This window comes from Hibiscus syriacus, unplaced genomic scaffold, assembly GCF_006381635.1.
Source record: "Hibiscus syriacus cultivar Baekdansim isolate YM2019G1 unplaced genomic scaffold, ASM638163v2 tig00110384_pilon, whole genome shotgun sequence".
NCBI classification, from domain to species: Eukaryota; Viridiplantae; Streptophyta; class Magnoliopsida; order Malvales; family Malvaceae; genus Hibiscus; species Hibiscus syriacus.
In genome coordinates, this window is record NW_024062715.1 from 5,937,801 (window position 1) to 5,961,418 (window position 23,618).

Sequence of the window (23,618 nt, forward strand, 5' to 3'; positions counted from 1 at the left end):
TCAAGGGGAAGGCGTGCAAGTAGTAGGTTCTTCGACCTAAATGTGGAGAGCATGGAGGAACCATCATCTCCACCAGAAAAACCGCTTCGTGAGCCTAGTGCGGATGGTGCTGAGACTAGACTATTCATTCACCCAGAATCACCGCAATTCAACTCCGATGATGATGAAGTTCCAGGAAATGTGGCACAAACTGACCCTCCTACACACATGTATGAAGCTGATTATGGTGTAATGTACGGGCCAAAGTTTGCAGATATGCCTCATCTCGGTGACTATGGATATTACTCATCAATAAATAATGGTGAGTTATCTTTAGGCATGGAGTTTTCAAGCAAAGAAGAAGTGATGATGGCTATCAAAAATTACAATATCCGTAATTCTGTTCAGTCCAGAGTCAACAGATCGACGATTGAAAAATATGTATGCTACTGTGTCCGACTTGAAAACGGATGTAATTGGATGGTTCGCGTATCGAAAATAAAGAGGAAAAACAACATATAGGAACTAACAGTATACAACGGTCCTCACACATGTTGTGCTAGAGGGGTCAACCAAGATCATCCTAACTTGGACTCTGAAATGATATGCCAAGCCATCATGCCCATGGTAAAAGCAAGCTCTCATATAGTTGTTTGCAGTGTTGATTTCAGCTATACAATCGCAATATGGGTACACCGTCTCCTATAAAAAAAGCTTGGTTGGCAAAACAAAATTCCATTGTCAAACTTCATGGCGAATGTGATGCATCTTACAACGAACTTCCAGGTTGGTTTAGGCTGGTGCGGACGTTGAATCCTGAGATAATTGTGGACTTTGAAACCTCCTATACATACCATAATGATCGAGTTCTTCGCGATCGATGCAAATTCTACCGTGTTTTTTGGAGTTACCCACAGTGCGTTAATACTGTCAAATACTGCAAGCCTGTGGTCCAGATCGATGGGACTTTCTTGTATGGAAAATACAAGCAAGTTTTATTATTGGCAGTTATCCAAGATGGCAATCGCAACATTCTTCCAGTTGCTTTTGCTCTTGTCGAATGAGAAGATACAGATTCTTGGGCTTTTTTCCTTCGAAATTTACGTGCACATGTTATCACGAGGGAAAATATTTGTGTCATTTCAGATCGCGAAGCTGGGATCAAAGAAGCAATGGAGTCTTTGGGTCCAATGTGGCAACCACCCTTTGTCCAACATAGGTATTGTCTCCGACACATTGCTGCAAACTATCATGGAATGTACAAGAAGAATGATGAGCGTCAATTAATTGTGCGCATGGGTAAGTGAAAGAAAGTTAGTAAGTTATACATTTTTTGATCAGGTTACGAACTACTTCCTCGAACGTTTAAATCAATGCTTTAAGATTTGCGGGCGAAGAACGAGGAATGATACGATTACATCAGCCTCATCGATAAAGAAATGTGGACGAACGCATATAATGGTGGATATTGATATGGACACATGACGACCAACTTGGCTGAGGCAATCAATTCAACCTTAAAGGGTGCACGTCACTTACCTGTAGCGGCTTTGGTAAAAACTACATATTTTCATTTGGGGGCACTTTTTGCGAAGCTCGGGGGACAAGCTCAAACCTGGATGCAAGGCGGTCATGTCTATAACCCTAGATTAGTTGCAGATCTACAGAAAAAAAATTGTTGCATCAAATGGAATGTTTGTAACAAGCTTCTCTAGAAGGCATGAAATGTTTCATGTCAAAGAGTTATCGCGACCTCTTTAAGGGATTGAAACTGTGTCGTTAAGAGTAAATCTAAGGGACAGAACGTGCGACTGGGTTTTTTCAAGCTCTGAAGTATCCATGCTCTCATGTGATAGCACTTGCTCGCATACACGTCAAGACTATAACCATTTTGTGGATCCCGTATACCTACTATCTGAAGTTTTTAAGGTATACGAAATTGAGTTTCCCCCCATATGTAATGACAAAGACCCTGATGAGGTTCAAGATTAGCTTCCGATTGTACCAAATTCGAGTTTATTGAGGGAGCGTGGTCATCCAAAATCCAATCGAATTCATTGCAATATGGATATTCGAGAAAGATCTAGACAAGATAGAAGATGTGGCCATTGTAGAAACCCATGACACACTAGAAAAAACATGTCCACTTCTGTTGTCATCAAGTAACAATTGATGAGGAAATGATATTTGTTTATCAAATAATAATTCTTGTATTTTAATTTGCATTTACTTCAAGTTAATGTCATTCGATAATCGCTGATAAAGATTAAAAAAACGAACACAATCATTAAATTTTATCAAACTAATAACAATTTGGTATTTAAATACAACAAACTTACAATAAGAATTAAATGGTAAATGATAACCAAATTACAATAATTGATATTAAATGGTAATAAACAAAATTAATTGAAATATATTAAAAAAAGTCCAACAAATTTAACAAAATAAAGTAAGTATTAAATGAGAAATAATAAAAAATTACAATTAAACAAAAAAAGTAAATACAAATATAATAAAAAATATATCGATGCAGGTCGAATGTGTTCCGCAAGGCGGTGGCTGTCGGTCTCGAGGAGGATTCTTCGATCAGGTTCTGACTTCTCGCTGTCATTGTCGTCGTCGTCGTCGTCACCATCGTCATCGTCGTCGTCGTCGTCGTCACCATCGTCATCGTCGTCGTCGTCGTCGTCACCATCGTCATCGTCATCCTCCGCAGGTACATTAGGTTAATGAGGAGCTGATGACGATGAAGCACCTCCATAGAATAAGGACACTGGAGGTGTATGACTGACTATCCCACCGGCCTACGAAAACTGGGAAAACCCAGACATCGCTGAGTGTGAAAACTGTACAGAATGTGTCTGTGCAGCGGCCATGGGTGATGAGGCTGAACCCGCCAAATATCTAACATATGGACCTCAAGTCGGATCTGCAAACATAGACCCATAATAGCCTCTAGGAGGGGTTATCTGTGACGGTGGCGGGGTCATAAAACCAGATGAAGGCGGCGACATCTGGTAATTGAAAGGCGATGGCGGCATCTGGTAATGGAAAGGCGATGGGCACATCATATATGGTTGCGGTGGCTGCTGGGAAGGTCCTGCTGGTGCAGCTAAAGATGAACCGGAAGCACATGCTCTCCGTCCACGAGTCGGGGGACGATGATGCTGTGTCGGTGAACATCTCTGTCGACGTCGTGGAAAAGTCTGCCCTCTTGCATCCTCAGGAAGTAGAAACGGTTTCCCGTTACTGTTGAACCACTTATAATAATCCTCAGCATACATCAAGAAGTCAGTAAAAATGGGGTTATAGTGGAAGGCACCGATGTCGATCCTCCCACAACATGACCCACTCATGATACCTCACCAGCCAATCTGTATATGTCTTGTCGCGTCTATCTAAGCTATGCAACTCGTCCATATTGCGAGGTGCTTCCGGAATTGGTTGAAAACAACCAAACTGCCGGAGCACGCGATCAGTGAGTGCCACTCGACGGTCGATAACAGATCAGAGTGACCATCGCCATCCAAACATCTGATGGACCCCTCAACTCAGGTGGGATCACCGCCCTCACATCATCAGTAGAATATGGCACTCATTCAAACTAAAACAAATAATATATAATTTTTATCAAAATAATAATCTAATTATATAACTATAATCTAAAATCGATTTTTAAACATTAAAATGCATACCTGTGTGCCAACCTTCTGATCGATTAGCACCCTAATTTTTTCTAAATCATCAGGTAGCTCCTGATGATTTTTCCTATCAGTAAACCACCTATTCAAGAAAAAAAAATTGCTATACGTTGTATAAAATTATTAATATACAAAATCAGTTTTATAATTACCTCAGAAGTAGTGGAAATACGAATGGGTTATTCACAACGGGACATAAAAAGGGCAATCGATACCATGCCCAAGACTACAGCAGTAGGAGATATCCGCTGATAGCATTACGTCTATAGTCAGTGGCTCCACACATCTCCCTGTACAACAAAGCCAAAACTGCCGAGCCCCAACTGAATGATCCGACGAGATGAAAGTAGCTAAGATGTCGCAACCACATGCAGTGAACTAGGTTGCGCGATTTTTCCGGCATCAACAACCCTCCTATCAGTTGCAGTATACATGCCCGTGCATACATCTTAACCTCATCCTCAGAGGCGTCTGCGCTCAACTCCCTAAAATTAGCATCTAACCAATTTAACGGTATCCTACATCCGATAAAAATTTTCGGGACACGTCCTAGACTATCCCGACACAAATTAGTCCAAGAACCGGAAGCTATCCTCGATATCACATCTCCATCCACTAGAAGCCCCAGGTGCATAGAAACATCCTCAAGCGTGATCGTGCACTCTCCGCACGGAAAATGGAATGTGTGGGTCTCCGGCCTCCACCGCTCTACTATGGCAGAAATCAGGTCAGACTCTATCTTACAGTGACCCTGATATATACCTATGTAACTGAATCCAGCCTCTACTAAATACGACAAGACACGGCTGGGTATCACTAACTTAAGATTCCTAATAAAAGGATCTAATACACGATCCTTCTCCTAAAAATAAAATTACAAAAAAATAATTAATCTAATAATCATGCATTAAATAAATCAACTAATTATTACTAATAATTTAAATTAAATTAAAACGTTAAAATGTTACCGTATCAACAAAGTGTCGAGATATTTAATTCTTAATCTAATAATCATGCATTAAATAAATCAACTAATTATTACTAATAATTTAAATTAAATTAAAACGTTAAAATATTACCGTATCAGCAAAATATCGAGATATTTAATTTTTAATATAATAATCATGCATTAAATAAATCAACTAAATATTATTAATAATTTAAATTAAGTTAAATTAAAACGTTAAAATGTTATTGTATCAGCAAAGTGTAGAGATATATGATTTCCATCAGAGCGAAGTAGACTGCATTCTATTATATATCTGTAAAAGAATTATATTAGTAAAATATTAAATAAAGTAAATACATAATAGTAAAAATATTAAAATATACCTTAAAAAGATAGATATTTAAGAGAAAGTTATAGAATTTGAGAGAATTTTGTGTGATAAAAGTGATTGAGGATGAGGGTATTTATAGGGAGGATTAGGATGTGAGGGGTCGGATATTTAGGGGTATAGCGCGCCCCCTACACCGCGCTATATCCCACGTGTCAGATACGCAGGTATAGCACGGATCAGGGGGCGAGCTATACTCACGTGGCGTCAGATCACCATATATCACGATACAAAAAATATGCTATACCCACGTAATACCAAATCAACATATAACAGGATTCAAGAGGCGCGCTTTTCGGAACCGTATATCTTCTCCCGATACACATACGGCCATACCTTCTTCTTTTTTTAAATAAATAAAGAATTTAGGGTAAAATATATAAGTGATCTCTAACTATAGAATATTAAATTATTAAGTATATTGATTATTAAAAATTATAAAATATTTTTATGATTATAAAGTATTATTTTATTGAATTTATCGACTATCAAAAGTTATAAAATATAAAATAATCATTATATTATTTTTATATTTTAAACTCATCATTTTTATTAAAAAATTTATAGTTGTTTAAATTTGATGTTAACATGACGACTAAGATGTGATTATTGTTTGAGATTCTTAGATTAAATTTTATCATATCATAATAAGTAAGTTAATATTCAGATCAAAATATCATCAATTTTTAACAGAAAATGATAAGTTTAAAACGTAATAAACCATTAAGGGATCATTTATAACTTTTACAATTGATGAACTAACAAAACAACGTTTTATAGTTGAAGAATTATTTTGTAAGGGCATAATCAAGGACCATTAATGTACTTTGCCCAATAATTTATAAAATTATGAGATGAGGTGATCATTTATAACTTTTATAATTGATGAACTTAACAAAACAATGTTTTATAGTTAAAGAATTATTTTGTAAGGGCATAATTAGGGACCATTAATGTACTTTACCCAATAATTTATAAAATTATGAGATGAGGAGGAGGTTCAGAGATCGACACGTGGGGAAATGCGTAATAAAAGGATAAGTTGATTTTTTCAAGAAGCCGCTTCAAACGAAACCAAGACCAAGTTGAGCGTGAAACTAGCTGCAAATGCTGACGTTTCTTTGTCTTTGCTTAGCTGCTTCTGGAAACGTGTCGGCTTAGCCCCCGCCGGCTAAAACTGGCTTAGAGCTTGGGGTCCACTATATTTAATTTTTTAGAAATAACTCATTCATTATTTTATTTCTTATTCAACGGGTGAGAATTGAGGTGGCCCACCCAAATTATCTAACTGCTCCGGAACTCGGGCTCTATGTTTTGAGCTAACGTTTTGTGTGGTATCTTATCTAATTTTATATTAGTTTTTTAACAATTTATATTTAAGAGAAGAAAGACGTAAGATTTTGTTTTTAATAGATATTTTTGTGTTACCTTCTCAGTTTTTAAGATTTATCTTATTTAATCTAAATTGATCTCTTTCACAGACTTAATTTTGATAAGTAAGCTATCAATGAAGATTTTCTTAAAACTTTTATTCACTTACTTTATAGATTATTGACTTATGTTAATTAATATTTTAAAAATATAATCAATTCATTTTCACGAATAGATCACACTAAATATAAATTAAAGTTTCATTAAATTATTTGAAAAATTAAGATATATATATATATATATAAAAGGTGTTTTTACCTAAAAATAACCTTAAATATTATAATATTATCTGTTAAATACTATTTTCTCAAATTTTATCGATCTAGCACCCTTTATAATAAAATGTGTTATGTGAAACACGCCTTTGCTTAGGTGGACCGAAGGCACGTTACTTGAAACGCGCCTTCTACGGAAAATGTTGATGTCAAGTGGGAAGGCACGTTTCAAAGAATATATTTTCTAAGGTTTTCTTGCCACATCATATTTTCTAAAAACATTTTTAAAAAATATGCTTTAACAAAATTGAAAAATAAAACTATAGTGCGTAATATCATAATTTAATAAATATTAGTTCCATGAGTTGAATACCTTAATGTGATTAGTTTATATAGACATATTAGAGTGTTTAGATTATGTTTATTAATAACGTGAGATAAAAACTAAAAGTTGTATTTCTTAACTTTTTTATCTCTATATCTAATAAATCTACTTATGCAATATTGTTAAATTACATTAGGTTAATATTTATTATTAAGGTTTATATTAATATTATATATTTTTTATATACTAATATTTAAATGCTTATTTTTTAATTACGAGTTCAAAAAATTTATGTAACACAAATTGAAAATATTTTGACATATAAATGTATTATTTATTTAATATGATTAATTGTTTATAATAACGTGAGATAAAAACTAAAAGTTGTATTTCTTAACTTTTTTATCTCTATATCTAATAAATCTACTTATGCAATATTGTTAAATTACATTAGGTTAATATTTATTATTAAGGTTTATATTAATTAATATTATATATTTTTTATATACTAATATATTTAAATGCTTATTTTTTTAATTACGAGTTCAAAAAATTTATGTAACACAAATTGAAAATATTTCATTAACATATAAATGTATTATTTATTGAATATGATTAATTAGATCTATAATTTAAGTTGAATCTAATATAAAAATATGAAAAAATATTGCTTGGCGCCACAAACATATAAGATGTGAGGAAAATGAAAATTCATCTTTAGTTTGATCCTACACTTAAAAACTCTTTACTTTCTATTTTTCATAACTTATTCATCTTTGAGTTTTAGGTCACCTTAAGATTTCCTTAAGCTTATGTATCACCCATAGACCAAAACCCAACTTAAAAATCAAGAAATAACTAGCTTACCAAAAACTCACTTTTGAAATGGAGCTCACGGCCACAAGGAAGAAGATAATAATGGTTTTCAGACTTTTCTTTATCTTTCTCCCTTAATCCACGTTTTCAAAATCCCTTATAAAGGAAAGATAAAAATCATTCATCTGAAAAGACCAATTTGCCCTTATATCATTCAATATTTACTAAACAATCCTTCACAAAATATTCTCAATAAATCCCTGAACTTATTAAAAATTTTCGTAATTGACCTCAAAGTTTCAAGAGTTATACTTTAGTCACTAGCCCTGTTTTTGGGATGTCACAATTCTCCCCATTAAGAAAATTCGTCCTCGAATTTTTTTTCTACTATATCTTAAGCTTCATTCAGATATACAAATCCTTATTTCCTTGACTACATCACTTCTACATAGCTAAGATACACAATCGTATCCAAATCCTCATTATACTTGATTAGCTTAACCTGGCATTTTCTTCCGATTTTTTAAACTTTATTACTTTCATCTCTTACATAACCTTTTTAAACTAAACGATCTACTTAAACTGACTATCTATCAATGCATAAATATAAATGCTACAGTTAATTGGAATTCTCGAGACCTTATTCAAAGATTTCCACCACCCTGAGGTAACCTCAAATCTTTATCAGATATAATAAAGACATATCTCAAACTTATAATCTACACCTCATTACAACTATTGCCACACTCGATCTTTTAAACTCTATCATTTAATGTTGAGTTAATTGATCGACGAATTGGCCAAGAGGGGGTGAATTGGCAATAAAAATTTCTGTGGAAGCTTTTGCAGAAAATTGAAAATATTTGCACATCGATTTAGAGTGGTTCGACTTTCTCAACCAAAGTCTACGTCCACTACCTTAGCTATCCACACTAAGGATTTTCCACAAATTCACTAATTTTTCTTTCTTTTAAGGACAAATAGTAACCTTACAACTCCCTCAAGAATTATACCCCCAAATTCTTGAGAACACTCTCTCCCAAAGAGAAAATTACAAATTTCGCAAACTTACAGAAAATCTCACAAGGCTAGATGTTTGCACAATTCTAGAACAAAGAAAGAACACTCAAGAATAAATACAATTGAGCACAATTGCAGAAAAATTAAAAATATTTGCACATCGATTTAGAGTGGTTCGACTTTCTCAACCAAAGTCTACGTCCACTACCTTAGTTATCCACACTAAGGATTTTCCACAAATTCACTAATTTATCTTTCTTTTAAGGACAAATAGTAACCTTATAACTCCCTCAAGAATTATACCCCCAAATTCTTGAGAACACTCTCTCCCAAAGAGAAAATTACAAATTTCGCAAACTTACAGAAAACCTCACAAGGCTAGATGTTTGCACAATTCTAGAACAAAGAAATAACACTCAAGAATGAATACAATTGAGTACAAGTAGTGTTCTTGAAAGCAAAAATGAATATTGAATGAAAATTGGCTTGAATTGCTCAAACTTGATGTTTAAGGCTTTCTGTTTCTTTCTCTCTCAATTGTTGTTGATCAATGGCTCCTCAGCTTGTTTAAATACACCTTGAATCACTTCTAAATATTGGGGATCATTGATGAAGTCAATAAAGCCATTATAGTGTGAAAAATATTAAATAAAACAGTTGGGAGCGTGTGTGTATTGGTACACTCTCAAGGTGTATTGGTACACTGTGTGTAAAATTCAAATATTCCAACCGTTATAAGACTTAGTGTATTGGTACACACCAAGTGTATCGGTACACTATTTACATTCGATGTTTTAAAAGAGCCATGAGTGCATTGATGCATGGTTGTGCATCAGTACACAAAATAGCTTCGATGTTGGGTGTGCATCGATACACTAAAGAGTGTATTGGTACATCCCTTTGTAAAAATAATTTTTTGGCTCGATTAAGGTTCAAAATATTTTGTAAAAATTGTTTCAAAAATATTTTAAGACTCATACATAATTTTACACTTAAGTAAGGATTGAAATTGACCTTTGAAAAACTTGGAGTAATAGTTTTTATATTCGAATAGTTTAATCGAATATACTTTAAAAATGATTATAAAATCTTAAAATTCTATAATACTTAATTTGTTATATCGAAACATCAAAATATTTTCAACATATAATTTTCCTTAGCCATTTATTCCTTCAGAAATAAAAGTATCCTTGCAACATAGATCATATCTTTTTCTTCATGATCCATACTCTTTCCATATCATTTATACTTATCTCTGATTACCAATCTTTATCATTTCTTATACTTACATTTTCTTCACTTGATTCATCAAGTACCAGATTCAAATACTCACCTAATCTATTTAGAATATTCTTCTACTTCAATTTACATGAGTTCTAACAGAACTTTTAATCCAATTCCTCAAAGTTTGTCCTTAAACTTGACTTCTTATCATTTACTCATTCTTAGCTCCTTATTATTCTTCCAGCATCAAACCCTATTAATTGAGTTTGTCTGACTCTCATCAAATTTAATCTTTTGATAGAGGATACAACTAATTCAGACCTAGTATGAAGTTGAAAATTAAAATCTCTGCCTCTCTTTGATGGTGCTAAACTCTATGAAGCACCAGTTCTCTTACTCATCTGAGATTTTTGTTCTGCAAGCCTCTTATTCTGAGCTCTCTCTAGAGATTTAGTGCAATTAACTACTTATTGAAAAGGAAACAGTTCCAAAACAGTAACATTCTTTTAATTTATGCATAACCCTTAATAATCACTCTCATGAATCCTTTTCAGTCAGAATTAACTCAACGACAATTTACTCAACTTATCAAACATACACTCTTACTCATACACGGTATGATTCCCCTGTTTCAAACTTATAAACTCTAGCTTCATTTGTCTTATAAATTTGTCACCGATGTACTTATTCTTGAACTCTTCTAAAAATAATAATCACATCACTTGATTTTTTAACTTTCTCATAATAACATCTATTCACTATACTCTAGCTTATCTGCGTAATAACTAAACTAGTCCATCTAACTTCTCCACTTCAGTACAGTGGAGACCCTCCAAAAATATCTTCACATCATTTAACCAAATGTCTGCAACAACAAGACCTTATTTAGTTTCATTCTTGAACTCGGGTGTTTCTAACCCTTTTACTCTTCTACAGGCACTCCCTGAGGTATTCACTCTTCACCATGCTTGGCCAAAGCAGGTGAATTGCTACTACCTTTAGGTATATCGCCTCCCACTTCACTTAGGAAGTTCTCATGATTAGACATCTAATTTAACCGAACAATTCAACTATATTAACAAGACAACACACCCCTTACACTATCAAATCAGAAATTTTCCACTTTATGTTGGCATGTACACATTTTAAAACACATTTGACTTTGGTTTAAACCTATAATTGGCTAAATCTTAGCTCTGATACAATTAAATGTAACACCCCAACCCGTATCCGACTCGGATACACGTATGAGATGTCACATTAACCTCTCAAATCATATACTTGTACAAAATCATAAAAAATTCAACTTATTAAATAAAACAACATTATTTTCATAAATTTAACTAAAGAGTTTACAAAACCGATCAGAGCGTATCCAATTCAAATCTTTAATTACATGTCAACTATATTTATAAAATAAAATACATACTAATTGTTTTTTCTGATATGATCTTCGGAAAGGAGAGGTTGACCTGACTTGCTTAACTTTTCTCCTTCTGCTTCTCTGAACCTACGTGAGAAACACTCACACGCTAAGTCACAGACTTAGTGAGGCATTATAACGAATAATGGAAACTTTAACTACTTAACAGTGCATACACATTTCATATAATAATATTATATAAGCCATATAACATTTCATGTAACAAAATGCTTACATGCATATATATCATCATTATCATTAATCCCTTTAATCATATAATCTTGTATTAACACTTGTAACCATCATATAATATATTTCACCAAACAATATACACAATATCACCTATAGTTTATTTGTTTTTATCTCTTTTATTAGTCCATGTACACATCAGAGAACTAAAGATATGTGAGTGCATTGAGGTTGTGCACAGATGTTGTCACCACAACTCGTATAATTTGCACTGTGTGCCATATAAATTATCCGAATGACCACATAGATGTCCCAAAGACCACATAGGATTGTCCCGAATGACCACATATAATTGTCCCTAAGGACCACATATATATTCCAAATGACCAAATATATATCCCAAATGATCGCATAGATATTCCAAAGGATCACATATATGTTTCGAAGGATCGCGTAGAACCCTCGACTCTTGGCATGCCAATTATACTCCTAGCTCTCATATCATATAACATGGGTTTTACCATTTATATGTTTCATATGTTCACATAGTCAACCAAATCATTACATATACATATACTCATATAGCTCATACCATTTCTCATATAATCACATAGGTCTTATCTCATAACATATATCTTATGTGCATATAATCATTTGTATCGTATCATATAACTTATATTTTGTTCTCTTATGTTCACATAGATCACGTAACATTTATCATAACATATAAACATATGTCACTTATACATGTACTTACAATAATCATAACATCTACATGTTTATTACTATGAAACCATGCAATTAAATATAGGAAATAGACTTATCACAAGTCTTATTTCCACACAACACCATATACCTATAGTATGCATTCACCTTGGTCTCACTAGTCAACACAATAAACTTATATCTCTCTCGATCGACCTTATTTCGATAACTCTTCTGATATTTGCTTCCGTTCGATATCTACACGATACATACAATCGATATGAATGTCTTAATTCTAATCACTAATAATTAATCGTATATAACATAAATTATACAAGTGCTTAATTCATAATTTCCATATGAGTAGTATCGGTACCTAAGGTATAGTATCGATACTTCTACCCTATGGTTTTGATGCTATACCTCAGTATCGATACCCAATTTCGATTCTGGAATTCATCTTTAAAATGGTATAGATACTTACTCAATGATATCGATACTACTCCTTCGGTATCGATACTCCTTAAATAATTTATCAACTTTTGTCTTATGATATCAATATTGTTCATCCAGTATCGATACCCATACCCAAATATAATTCATTTTCTCTTTGAAGTATTGGTACTGATTGAACAATACCGATATTCATTGCCTAGAATTTCTTATTTTATCCCAAAAATTAACTAAACTTACATAAACTTCATACTTTGAACTCCTTTCATTACTTCAAATTCAACTATACTCACTTAAACCATCTTATATCACTTGAACACATCATGATATTCAATATCTCACCATAATACTTAAACTCAAGAATTATACCAAATATTCAACATGTTCTAAATCCCTTTCTAACACTTTAGATTTCTTATTCCAGCTTATGACAAGTCAAATTTCACTTCAAAACTTATTTACTAACTCTTCTTCAATAATTCACTTAAAAAATCTTTACTTTCAATTTTTCATAACTTATTCATCTTAGAGTTTTAGGCCACCTTAAGCTTTCCTTAAGCTTATGTACCACCCATAGACCAAGACCCAACTTAAAAATCAAGAAATAACCAGCTTACTAAGAACTCACCTTTGAAATGGAGCTCACGACCACAAGGAAGAAGATAACAATGGTTTTCAGACTTTTCTTTATCCTTCTCCCTTTAATCCACGTTTTCAAATCCCTTTTAAAGGAAAGATAAAAATCCTTCCTTTGAAAAGAACAATTTGCCCTTACATCATTCAATATTTACTAAATAATCATTTACAAAATATACTCAATAAATCCCTAAACTTATTAAAATTTTTCGTAATTGACCTCAAAGTTTCAAGATTTACACTTTAATCACTAGCCCTATTTTTTGGAATGTTACAAGATTAAATCAGGCGATTCTTGGGTGTGGAGTATGGGACTGTGTGCAGTGGAATGACAATTTTAGTGGCCTCTATTCTTATAAGAAGTTTTGTGTAAATGTAATCAGAGTGAATGGTGAGAAAGACATGGTATGGAAGCTCATTTGGGCTAATCTCACTAAACCTAAAGTGCGAGCATTCGTTTAGAGAGTTGTGTTTGGTAGGATTCTAGTACGGGTAGAGTTTGTCAAAAGAGGTGTTAATGTTGCTTCTCAGATCTGTGTTTTATGCCAAAAAGAAGAAAAGACTACGATCCACAAGTTTTTTCATTGTTCGGTAGTTTAGAGGACCTGCTTAGATGGTATGCATGCTGGAATCTCAACTTTGGTTGCCCAGGTAACGTTAAATCGTTTTTGTTGTCTTGGAACTCCCTGCCCATTATGAATGCTCATAATCAGATATAAAATATGGTTTTTTTTTATTTCTTTTGGTAGATATGTAGTTGTAGGAACGATGTTACGTTCAACAACAAAAGGTGGAGTGAAAAACAATTATTCGAGTCTGTAACACTGAGAATTGGATTTTGGTGTAAATGTAAATGTCACAGCTCTGTTAATCTATTGTTGACTCTATTAACCTCCTTAACACATGCACCTCCTTCCGTAGATTATAGTTAATTGTAATATGTGATGTTATTATCCTTTTTATGGATAATTTAGGGTGCGCTTTCTATTTTGGGTCTGGTGATGACTTTGCTATGTTGTGTTGGACTATTCTTAGTGCTGGGGTTGAGAGTTGTTGTTTAGTGGTATCTCATAGGGAAAAGTTTTTGGAGACTAACTGATGGATGAGAAGGTGAAATATTGTGATAATTATGTTGTTGGATTCGATTATTGGATCAGGATAGTCGAGGCGAGGGTGTTTGGATCTCGGGTTATTCCAGCTTATATTCTTTTCTGGTTCATTCTATTTGGTGTTATGTGGGTGTGATTATCGTGAAAGGAGATAGTTTTGTTGGTCCTATCTACTATGGAGTGAGTTATTCAGGTGGGATGCGGATTGCTTTAATCAGTCTAGAGGTCAAGGCCTGATATGTGGGGACTGCTCTTTATATTTGGTTTGTTATTGAGTGAAGGCTGATCTGATCGATTGGGTTTATGTGTTCAAATAAATTGAGCTGTTGGCTTAAGTTCTCGTCAACAATGAGTGTTGGAGATTCGTTGACTTACCTGAGTGTGGTTGTTGGGTGGTGATGTGTGGTATGGTTGCAACTTGGTGTATGTCATTTTGATCACACACAACTTACATGCGCATAGGGAAAGAGGACAAGACCCTTTTGGATCAAGAAGTAGTGAGTATCTGTTAGATAATTTGTGATAGAGTGTTCTTCGAATTTGTGTGTGAAATGTGTTATTGGATCTTACTAATTATGACATTGTTGTGATCACTATTTTTTCTCCAATTGGGTGTAGGGAGGTTTTTTAACTAGGCTTGTATGTATGCTCGTCAATTACATGCAAAATAAACCCTTTACAAAAGCAAGACATATATTAAAAGGATCTAAATAAGATTCCATTAGTAAAATATATCTATTGAGTATCCTAGTGATTGTAAGATTGTCAAAATTTGAATAAAAATATTTATCCTTCAAAGAAAAGAAAATAAATCTTGGTCTGAAATTATCGAACCTTGGCCTATAGTCATTATATCTTAGATGGTTTAGAAGCACCATATCTTAGTTGATCCAAAATTACTATTAAGTGATACAAGATCATTATATTTAGAACATCAAAATATTATTCTATGTATATATAAATCATGTCGAACTAATTATTGTGCACGATGCAAGTCAAGATGTATTTGACTAAGATTATTGACCCAACACATATAAAAGATATGTGCTTTATTTCAAAATGATAATACATCAATTATCTTATATGAAGATAATGCATGATGAATAACTCAAATGAAAGAATGATACATCAAAGGAAACATATTTCCCTAAAGTTTTTTCACTCATGATTTTTAAAATAATAATAAAGAATTTGTTTAAATGATAATTTGGAAGTTTTGTTCACTAATGTATTATCTATTTCAAATGTTGAATGTTTAGGATTAAATTGTAAATACTTAAAGATTTTAAGTGATATTGTAATGAAGGAGAGTAAATACACATTGAACTCTTTTTTCCTTAACTGATGTTTATCCCAATGATTTTTCATGTTAAGATTTTTAATGAGAGAACGTGTTTATGCGTATCAAATATACTTGTTTTTTTTTTTTTTGATTATTTTTCCCCGAGATTTCATCTTAACAATGTTTTGACTAGACATATTATCTTCATAGACATTTAAGGGTAGTGTTATGAATATTTATTTATGTAGATGTCTATTATGATTATAAAACTATGTGTTAAATATAACTTTGATATATTTTATTATTATAATTTTAATATCCATTAGAATTATAGTTCTATATGATATCTAATTTTTGTGCCTATAAATATAGAGTTTTAAAAAAATATTATATATAATTTTATATTAAAATAATAATGCAAAATTTTCTCCACATTTTTCTTTCTCTTCTCATTTTTATTTTTTTATTGTTTCATTCATTCTATCTTATAACAGAAGTATTATCATCACGTTCAATATTGGTGGGAAAATATTTTATAAGTAGGATATGTATCCCATTTAATTAGAGATGGAATTAATAGGCCGTAACAATGTTTTATATTTCCTTAAGAAATAATACAATTATGTATAATTTAGTGAATGAGTCTACAACGCACGTTAAGTACAATAACACACTTTTATAACGATGTATCAAAACACATGTCTAATTAATTGTTTTATTAAATTATTATTAAGATGATAAATTATATGTTTAGTACCTACATTATTATTTGTATTTCATTTTAGTTTTAAACTTTTTTTTTTCAAAACTATTAACGAATACTAATGTGACGTGATATGTCAATTTTTTTAAAATTTTCATATCACCTTTCTATTTTTCCATTAACATTTTTAATTAATTTCATTCAAACATTTGAAAGGTGACATGTGTAACCTTCTAAGGGATAAAATAATAAAAAGTATTCTTGCATGAAATGCATAGCAATCAACATTGAGTTAAACTAGTAATTTAAGTTAATTTTACCATATTTTGTATTTAACTTATATAATAGTATCATCACAAAATCCTTATTTTTTATGATTATAAAAGTCAAATATGTGTCACTTTAAATTAATGATCTAAAGCTTAGTAATTCAACTATAATGCAAATTTATTTTTATTATGTCAAACTTAATACTTACTTATATCATAATTAAATTAAAGAACAAATTTTCACTTTATTTGGAAATACAAATAATTATATATATATTTATTTATTTATAAAAAATTTATTAAACTATTCTAAAAAGTATAATATTATGAAATTATTTTAAAATATTAATTTAATTTTTAAAATAATATTTTTTTAATTATTTGAAATAATTATTTAATCATTTATTTTAAATAATAATAATTATTTATTTTGAATAATATTATTTTTAAATAGTTAATTTTTTAAATTTTAAAGAAAGTAAAAAAATTAGTCTTTTAATTTAATATTGAATAAGTATTATGTTCAGTATAATAAAAGAAATCACACTATAGTTAAATGACTAAACTTTCAGTGATTAATTTAAAGTGTCTTACATTTGAATCTTATAATCATTGAAAAATATTGATTTTGTGGTGATATTGTTATATAAGTTAAATACAAAAAGTGATGAAATTTAACTAAATGAATAGTTTAGCTCAATGGTTGAAATATTTGTTTCTCTTGTAAAAGATCCAAGTTCAATTTATACTAGAAGCAATAATATTTCTATCATTCTATCCCCATTGGTGGTGATATGGTTCTGACACGTGTCATTAAGTAATTGATTAAATAAAATTAATTAAAAATATTACAAATAAAGAAGAATGTGATGTGGTAATTAAAAAAATTGACATATTATGTCACATAAGTATTATCTTTAATGGTTTTAAAAAAATAAAACTTAGTACTAAAACTAAATAAAAGTGATAATTTAAGTAATTTATCCTTTTAGTATTTACTTAATAAAGATAATTTAATTAATGATATGTTTCAATATATCGTTTTAGTGGTATGTTATAATATACGAGCTGTAGAATTTTTTGATGAATATTAGACATTAACCTCTAATATTTCTGAATTAATTCCAATCATTATTTAATGAAAAAATTAGTTCTGTCTTTGCATTTAGTTTGTTTTTAGATTTTTACATGTGTCATTATCTCGACACTCTTCATAGACAATATACGATAAAACAAACATTTTAAAAATAGAAATTAAAATAACAAGAAAAGTCTAACCCAGTTGCATCCATTTTCAGTGAAAATATTGTTTCCAGAAAAGACACGTGTTTTATTTGTTTGTTGATAAAAAAAACTAAATTAAAGAACTCATAATTGAATTTTAATATTTAAAATAAGTGTTTAAACAAACTCAAACATAGTTAGTTACGTTCAATTAAAGTACTTTAGAAAAATTAAGCCTTGCATAAAAATAAATTAGAGATTCAATAAAATATGAACTTGTAGGGAAAATATCTTGGATTCTTCTAAACGGAAAACCAATTTTTTTACAGGTTGACTAAAATACCCTTTCCCACCAAAACCACAAATTCCAGAAGCCGAGCCACGCCAACGGAACGCAAAAGCTAACCTAAAACGAAAAGAAAAGTCACAAAGGGCTGTGATTGACTAGGATCATGGGTCCCTTTCTGACCGGACCTCAAACACGGACTTCAAATCCTTTTAATAAAATCTGAATTGGAAACTTGTCTCGGGAATCCTACTTTTTTCTAATTAAGATAATAATTAAAAAAAACGAAGCAAGAGCCCCGTGATGACCTAAGATCTTGCATCCCCACGCGCCTGCGCCTGCGTGTCCATCGTCTTTCTCTCTCTCTGGTCGCATTATATAAACTCCTGCCCCCCCCACTCTCTCTCCACGATTAACTTGTTCATTAGCGTTTGTTTGTTCCAAAAGCTCTCTAAGATACACGGCGAATAATCGATATACCTGAACTTTTTCGTCGTTCAGTGATTTTTCATTATTGTTTGCTCGTTTTCATGGATGAGTTTAACAGTGAGAAGCGAGTTAGAGATGACTCGAACGGCTCGGATCTGGATCCACCCGAGGTGAAGAGACTCAGGGATGATTTCCTAGATTTTCTTGACGAATCGGATTCTTTGCCTGTTAATCAAGACCTTGCATCGGTAATGAAGAGTTTCGAAGAGGAGATATCTGCTGCGCTGTCTACTTCGGCGGAATCGGTGGTGGTTGTTGATTCGACTTCCGATTCCGGCGCGTCACAGCCGGATCTCGGTTATCTTTTCGGTGCTTCCGACGACGAGCTTGGTCTGCCTCCTACTGCTTCTACAACCGGCGGTGAAGAAATATCCGAAGTAACGGATCTGGCACCAGTCGAGTCACACTCGCCTGGAATAGGTAATTTGTGGGGGTTTGAGGTGCCGAGCCCGGGCTATGATTCCTTTGAGTTTGGATTCTATGATAATTACAATGACCATATTTCTTATGATGGATTGTTCGAGGACGCCGATGTTTATTATGACTCCTCCGATATTTCCGCTCATTTATGGCGGCCGGAACCTCTGTCGGCGGAGTAAAACTTCTGAACGTAAATCTTGAAAAATCAAGCGAGCGAAATACAAGGCTTAGCCGATATGTAAATTGTTTGCCCGTCTTAGAAATTTTTTTATTAAAAGATAAAATTTGGTTTAGAAATTTGAACGGAAAGATGCTTAGGCGTATTATCAAAGCACAATATTAGTTGAAGTTTTTGTTGTTAGTGTGCGATGGGATTCAATTTGGAAATATACGCCTAAAAAAATTCTATTGAAAATATTATTAGTTGCTATTAGTTTTTTATTATTAGGTGTTTTAACGGATTTAATAAAAATATCGAAAATGTTAATAGATATTATAAATTTTATTATTGTTAGATATTTTTATAAAATTGTAAAAAATATGATGTTTTAAATAAAAATAATAATTTTTTAAATAATTTTTTAAATAATTTTTTTATTAATTTTATTATTTAAATAATAATAAAATTTATAGTATTTTATTTTAATCTTATATTAAAATGTTAAAACTTCCCCCATTCAATTTCCATGACGTTTTGCACCAACTTGATCGTTGTTGGCCACTGAAGGAACGTGTTATGTCCGCTTTAGGCGTTTCTTTTCCATATATGACTCGGATTTCTACCGCTAAACGATTATATTTGCCGGGTCTAATTAATTTAATATTTATGTTCAGGAAAAGTAAAATAAAAGGTAAAAACTATTTATCACTAAAATATTTTATCACTTATTTTTTAATTTTGTTAATCATTATTAATCTATTTAATTTTTTTAAATAAGTCATTGACCATTAGCATTTATAGATTAAGTGATGTAGTAATTAAATATTTTATTATAATTATATTTTAGTTACTGTTATGTATATATTTTCTCATTTTAATCTTATTATTAATAAATTAAATATAATTTAATAAATTTAATAATGTGTTATTATTTAATTAGAAGATTAGATTAATTTTAATTTAATATATTTATTTTTAACCAATTAAAGGTTCACATGTGTCACCTGAACGAAAAGAAACCAATTAAATTCGGGGAAGGGGGAATCAAAACTGGGACGCACGGGTAATCAGCCAAACACCAACCACCAAGCCTAAGCCGCTGTTTGGTTTCAGTTTACAACTTTATTTATATATTTGTATGTTATTGTAACCCTTTAGTTTCAAGGAATTAAATCATGCAAAATGAGATATATTTTAAGATTGACAACTTCTTTTATCTTTATTTGAAAATATCTAATATATATATATATATATATTACCTCTTACTTTAACTATTAAATATATGTTAAAAATATTATTAAATTAAGAATTAAAATAAAATATAATTTTTGAATTTAAGATAAAAATATATATATATATATATATTAAGTTAAGTTAAAAATAAAACATATATTTTTAAGTTAAAATAAAAATAAAATATACATTTTTAAGTTCTGATAAGAATAAAATAAAATATATTAAATAATTTAAAATAAAAATATAATATATTTAATAAATTAAGATAAAATATATACTTTAAAAAGTTAAAATAATAATAAAATATATTTTTAAAATTTTATATGAGAATAAAATATATTTTATAAAATTAAAATAATAGTATAATAGAATTTTAATTAAATCAAGATTAAAATATATTTAATAAGCTAAAGATAAAAAATTAAATATTCTTTTGAAGTTAATATATATAAAATATTAAAGTATTTATAAATTACAGTAGAAGTTATATAAAAAAAGTTGTAAGTTGAACACAAGCAGTAGCCTTGGCTTGATTTTGGTGTTTGGCTGATTACCTTTACCTTTCTGTTTCGATTCCCCTTCCCTACTCCCAATTTTATTTCTTTGTTTTCATTTATCAGAGTGTGACATCATCTGATTGTTAAAAATAAATATATTGAATTAAAGTAAATCAAAATAAATCTAATCTTTTAATTGAACGGTGGCATACGACACTATTTGATTGTTTTCTTTTGATCATAGGGTGACACATGATACCATCTGATTGGTTAAAAATAAATATATTGAATTAAAGTAAATTAAAATAAATCCAATCTTCTAATTGAATGGTGACGTGTGTCTGATACTATTTGATTCAATTATTAAATTTATTAAATTTTATTTAATTTATTAATAGTAGGACTAAACTGGAAGAATATGTAAATAACAGTGATCAAATATGTAATTATACCAAAATATTTAATTGCCACATCACTTAATCTGTTAAATGTTAACGACAGTGGCTTGATTGAGAAAAATTAAATAGTTTAGATAAAATTGAAAGATTGGTGGTAAAAGTAAAAGAGTTAAATAGTTGAGTGGTCAATGTTATAGTTTACCCCATAAATTCCTTATTTAATGTTAAAAAATATGTATAGAAACCAAATTGTATCATGATAAAAGAATTGTTATTATTTTTTTAAGTTTCAGGATTGAGTATCATTAATGTAAGGAGTCTGTGAGTTCAAAATAGAAGGTTGAGAGTTATCTTTAAATAGTTATTACCTTATACTTATCTCATATTGATAAAAAAATTTAAAAAAATGTTTAAAAATGAAAATAAGATACAATGGAAAATATGATAAAAATGAGGTATAATAACAAAATTATCCCTAAAATTTGCACAAATGATTATTGTATTTTTTTTGACTATTTTACTTCCAATGTTTCATTTTGGTGTAAAATGACTTTTGATATGATGAAAATTATTAGTTGACTAACAATTTATGCTTTCTATTGATGTGGTAATTCACATGTCACATCAGTAAAAATTATTTTTAGAGTAAATTATAATTAATTACATATATACTTATAAAAGCATATTTAAAAACAATTTAAAAATAACTTTTGATAACATAACATTACATGTAGACCTATCACATTAATAGTAAACATTGACTATTAGTTAATTAACAAATTCCATCTGGTGAGGGGATATTTTGCTCCAAAATAAAATAAAGTGACAATTTATGCAAATGTTGGAGGTAATTTTGTCATTATACCTAAAAAATTATACTTCTTTATTTTATAATTTATATCTTATATTGATTATCCACATAATTTTAAGAGACAAATAAAAAACGATAAAATTATCTCTAAAAGATGATTCATATATTTTGGTATATTTGTTTTCATATGTGTAAAAGAGTGGAACATACAAAAATAAAAATGAAATGTAAATTTTGTTGTTTGCTTACTTTTCTAATAATATATTTTAAGTAAGAAAATTTTAAAAATCAAAAGAGGCATTTTTAATGGATCAGAACAATTTTGGTCTCAATTGAAGAAAATCATTACCCTTTTACCAGTCGTCTTGACTTTGAATATACCAATAACTTGACTGAATATGATGTATGTATTATGGAAATTTAAGCAATTATCGAACAAAAAATAAAAGTTTTAGAAGTTTTTGAGGTCTCTGTGTTAGCCATTTATTAGTTTTTAGGAGAGTGGATGATGAGAGAATCTAAATTGGTGGATTATAAATTTTTCCATGAAAATTATTAAAGAATCTAATGAAATCACTTTCACTTATCTACCACATAAAGAAAGTTAAATGGATGATGCTCTGGCTACGTTAGCTTCAATGTTCAAGATCAATGGTCAATCCCAAATAATGTATATCTGAATGAGTATAAGAGAAGCTCGAGCTCATTGTTGCAAGATTGAGGATGAGAAGGATGATGGTCTATCGTGGTACTATGACATTCTTCAATATGTAAAGATTAAAACTTACCCATCGAAGCTACTGAAAAATGACAAATGAACCCTGAGAACATTGGTCACAAGATATGTGCTCGATAGATAGATCTTGTACAAAAAAGGAAAAAGGTCAGAATTATTGAGATGTGTTGTCAAAGTTAAAGGCAATAAAGTACTTGAAGAAGTTCACAAAGGAGTTTGTAGAACGCATGCCAACAATTTCATGATGGTCATATAGATTATGAGGTTTGGGTGTTATTAGTCAATGGTGGAAGGGGATTGTATTAGTTATGCTCATAAATTTCACAAATGTCATATCTATGGTGACATGATACATGTACCTCCATCATCACTGCACGTAATGACTGCACCTTAGTCGTTTTCAATGTGAGGCATGGATGTCATAGGACAAATCTCACCAAAATTCTTTAATGGTCATCGATTCATTTTTGTGGTCATTGATTTTTTTTTCACCAAATGGGTTGAAGCATCATCATATGCCAGTGTCACAAAATAAGCAGTG

The 23,618-nt window shown here is 30.7% G+C and overlaps 1 protein-coding gene across 1 annotated transcript; it reads left to right on the forward strand.

Moving 5' to 3' along the window:
• Nucleotides 1-18,860: 18,860 nt before the first annotated feature.
• Nucleotides 18,861-19,418, forward strand: LOC120122238. The gene has a single exon (XM_039141425.1). The coding sequence runs from the start codon at nucleotides 18,861-18,863 to the stop codon at nucleotides 19,416-19,418; it is 558 nt and encodes a 185-aa protein (XP_038997356.1).
• The last annotated feature ends 4,200 nt before the right edge of the window (nucleotides 19,419-23,618 follow it).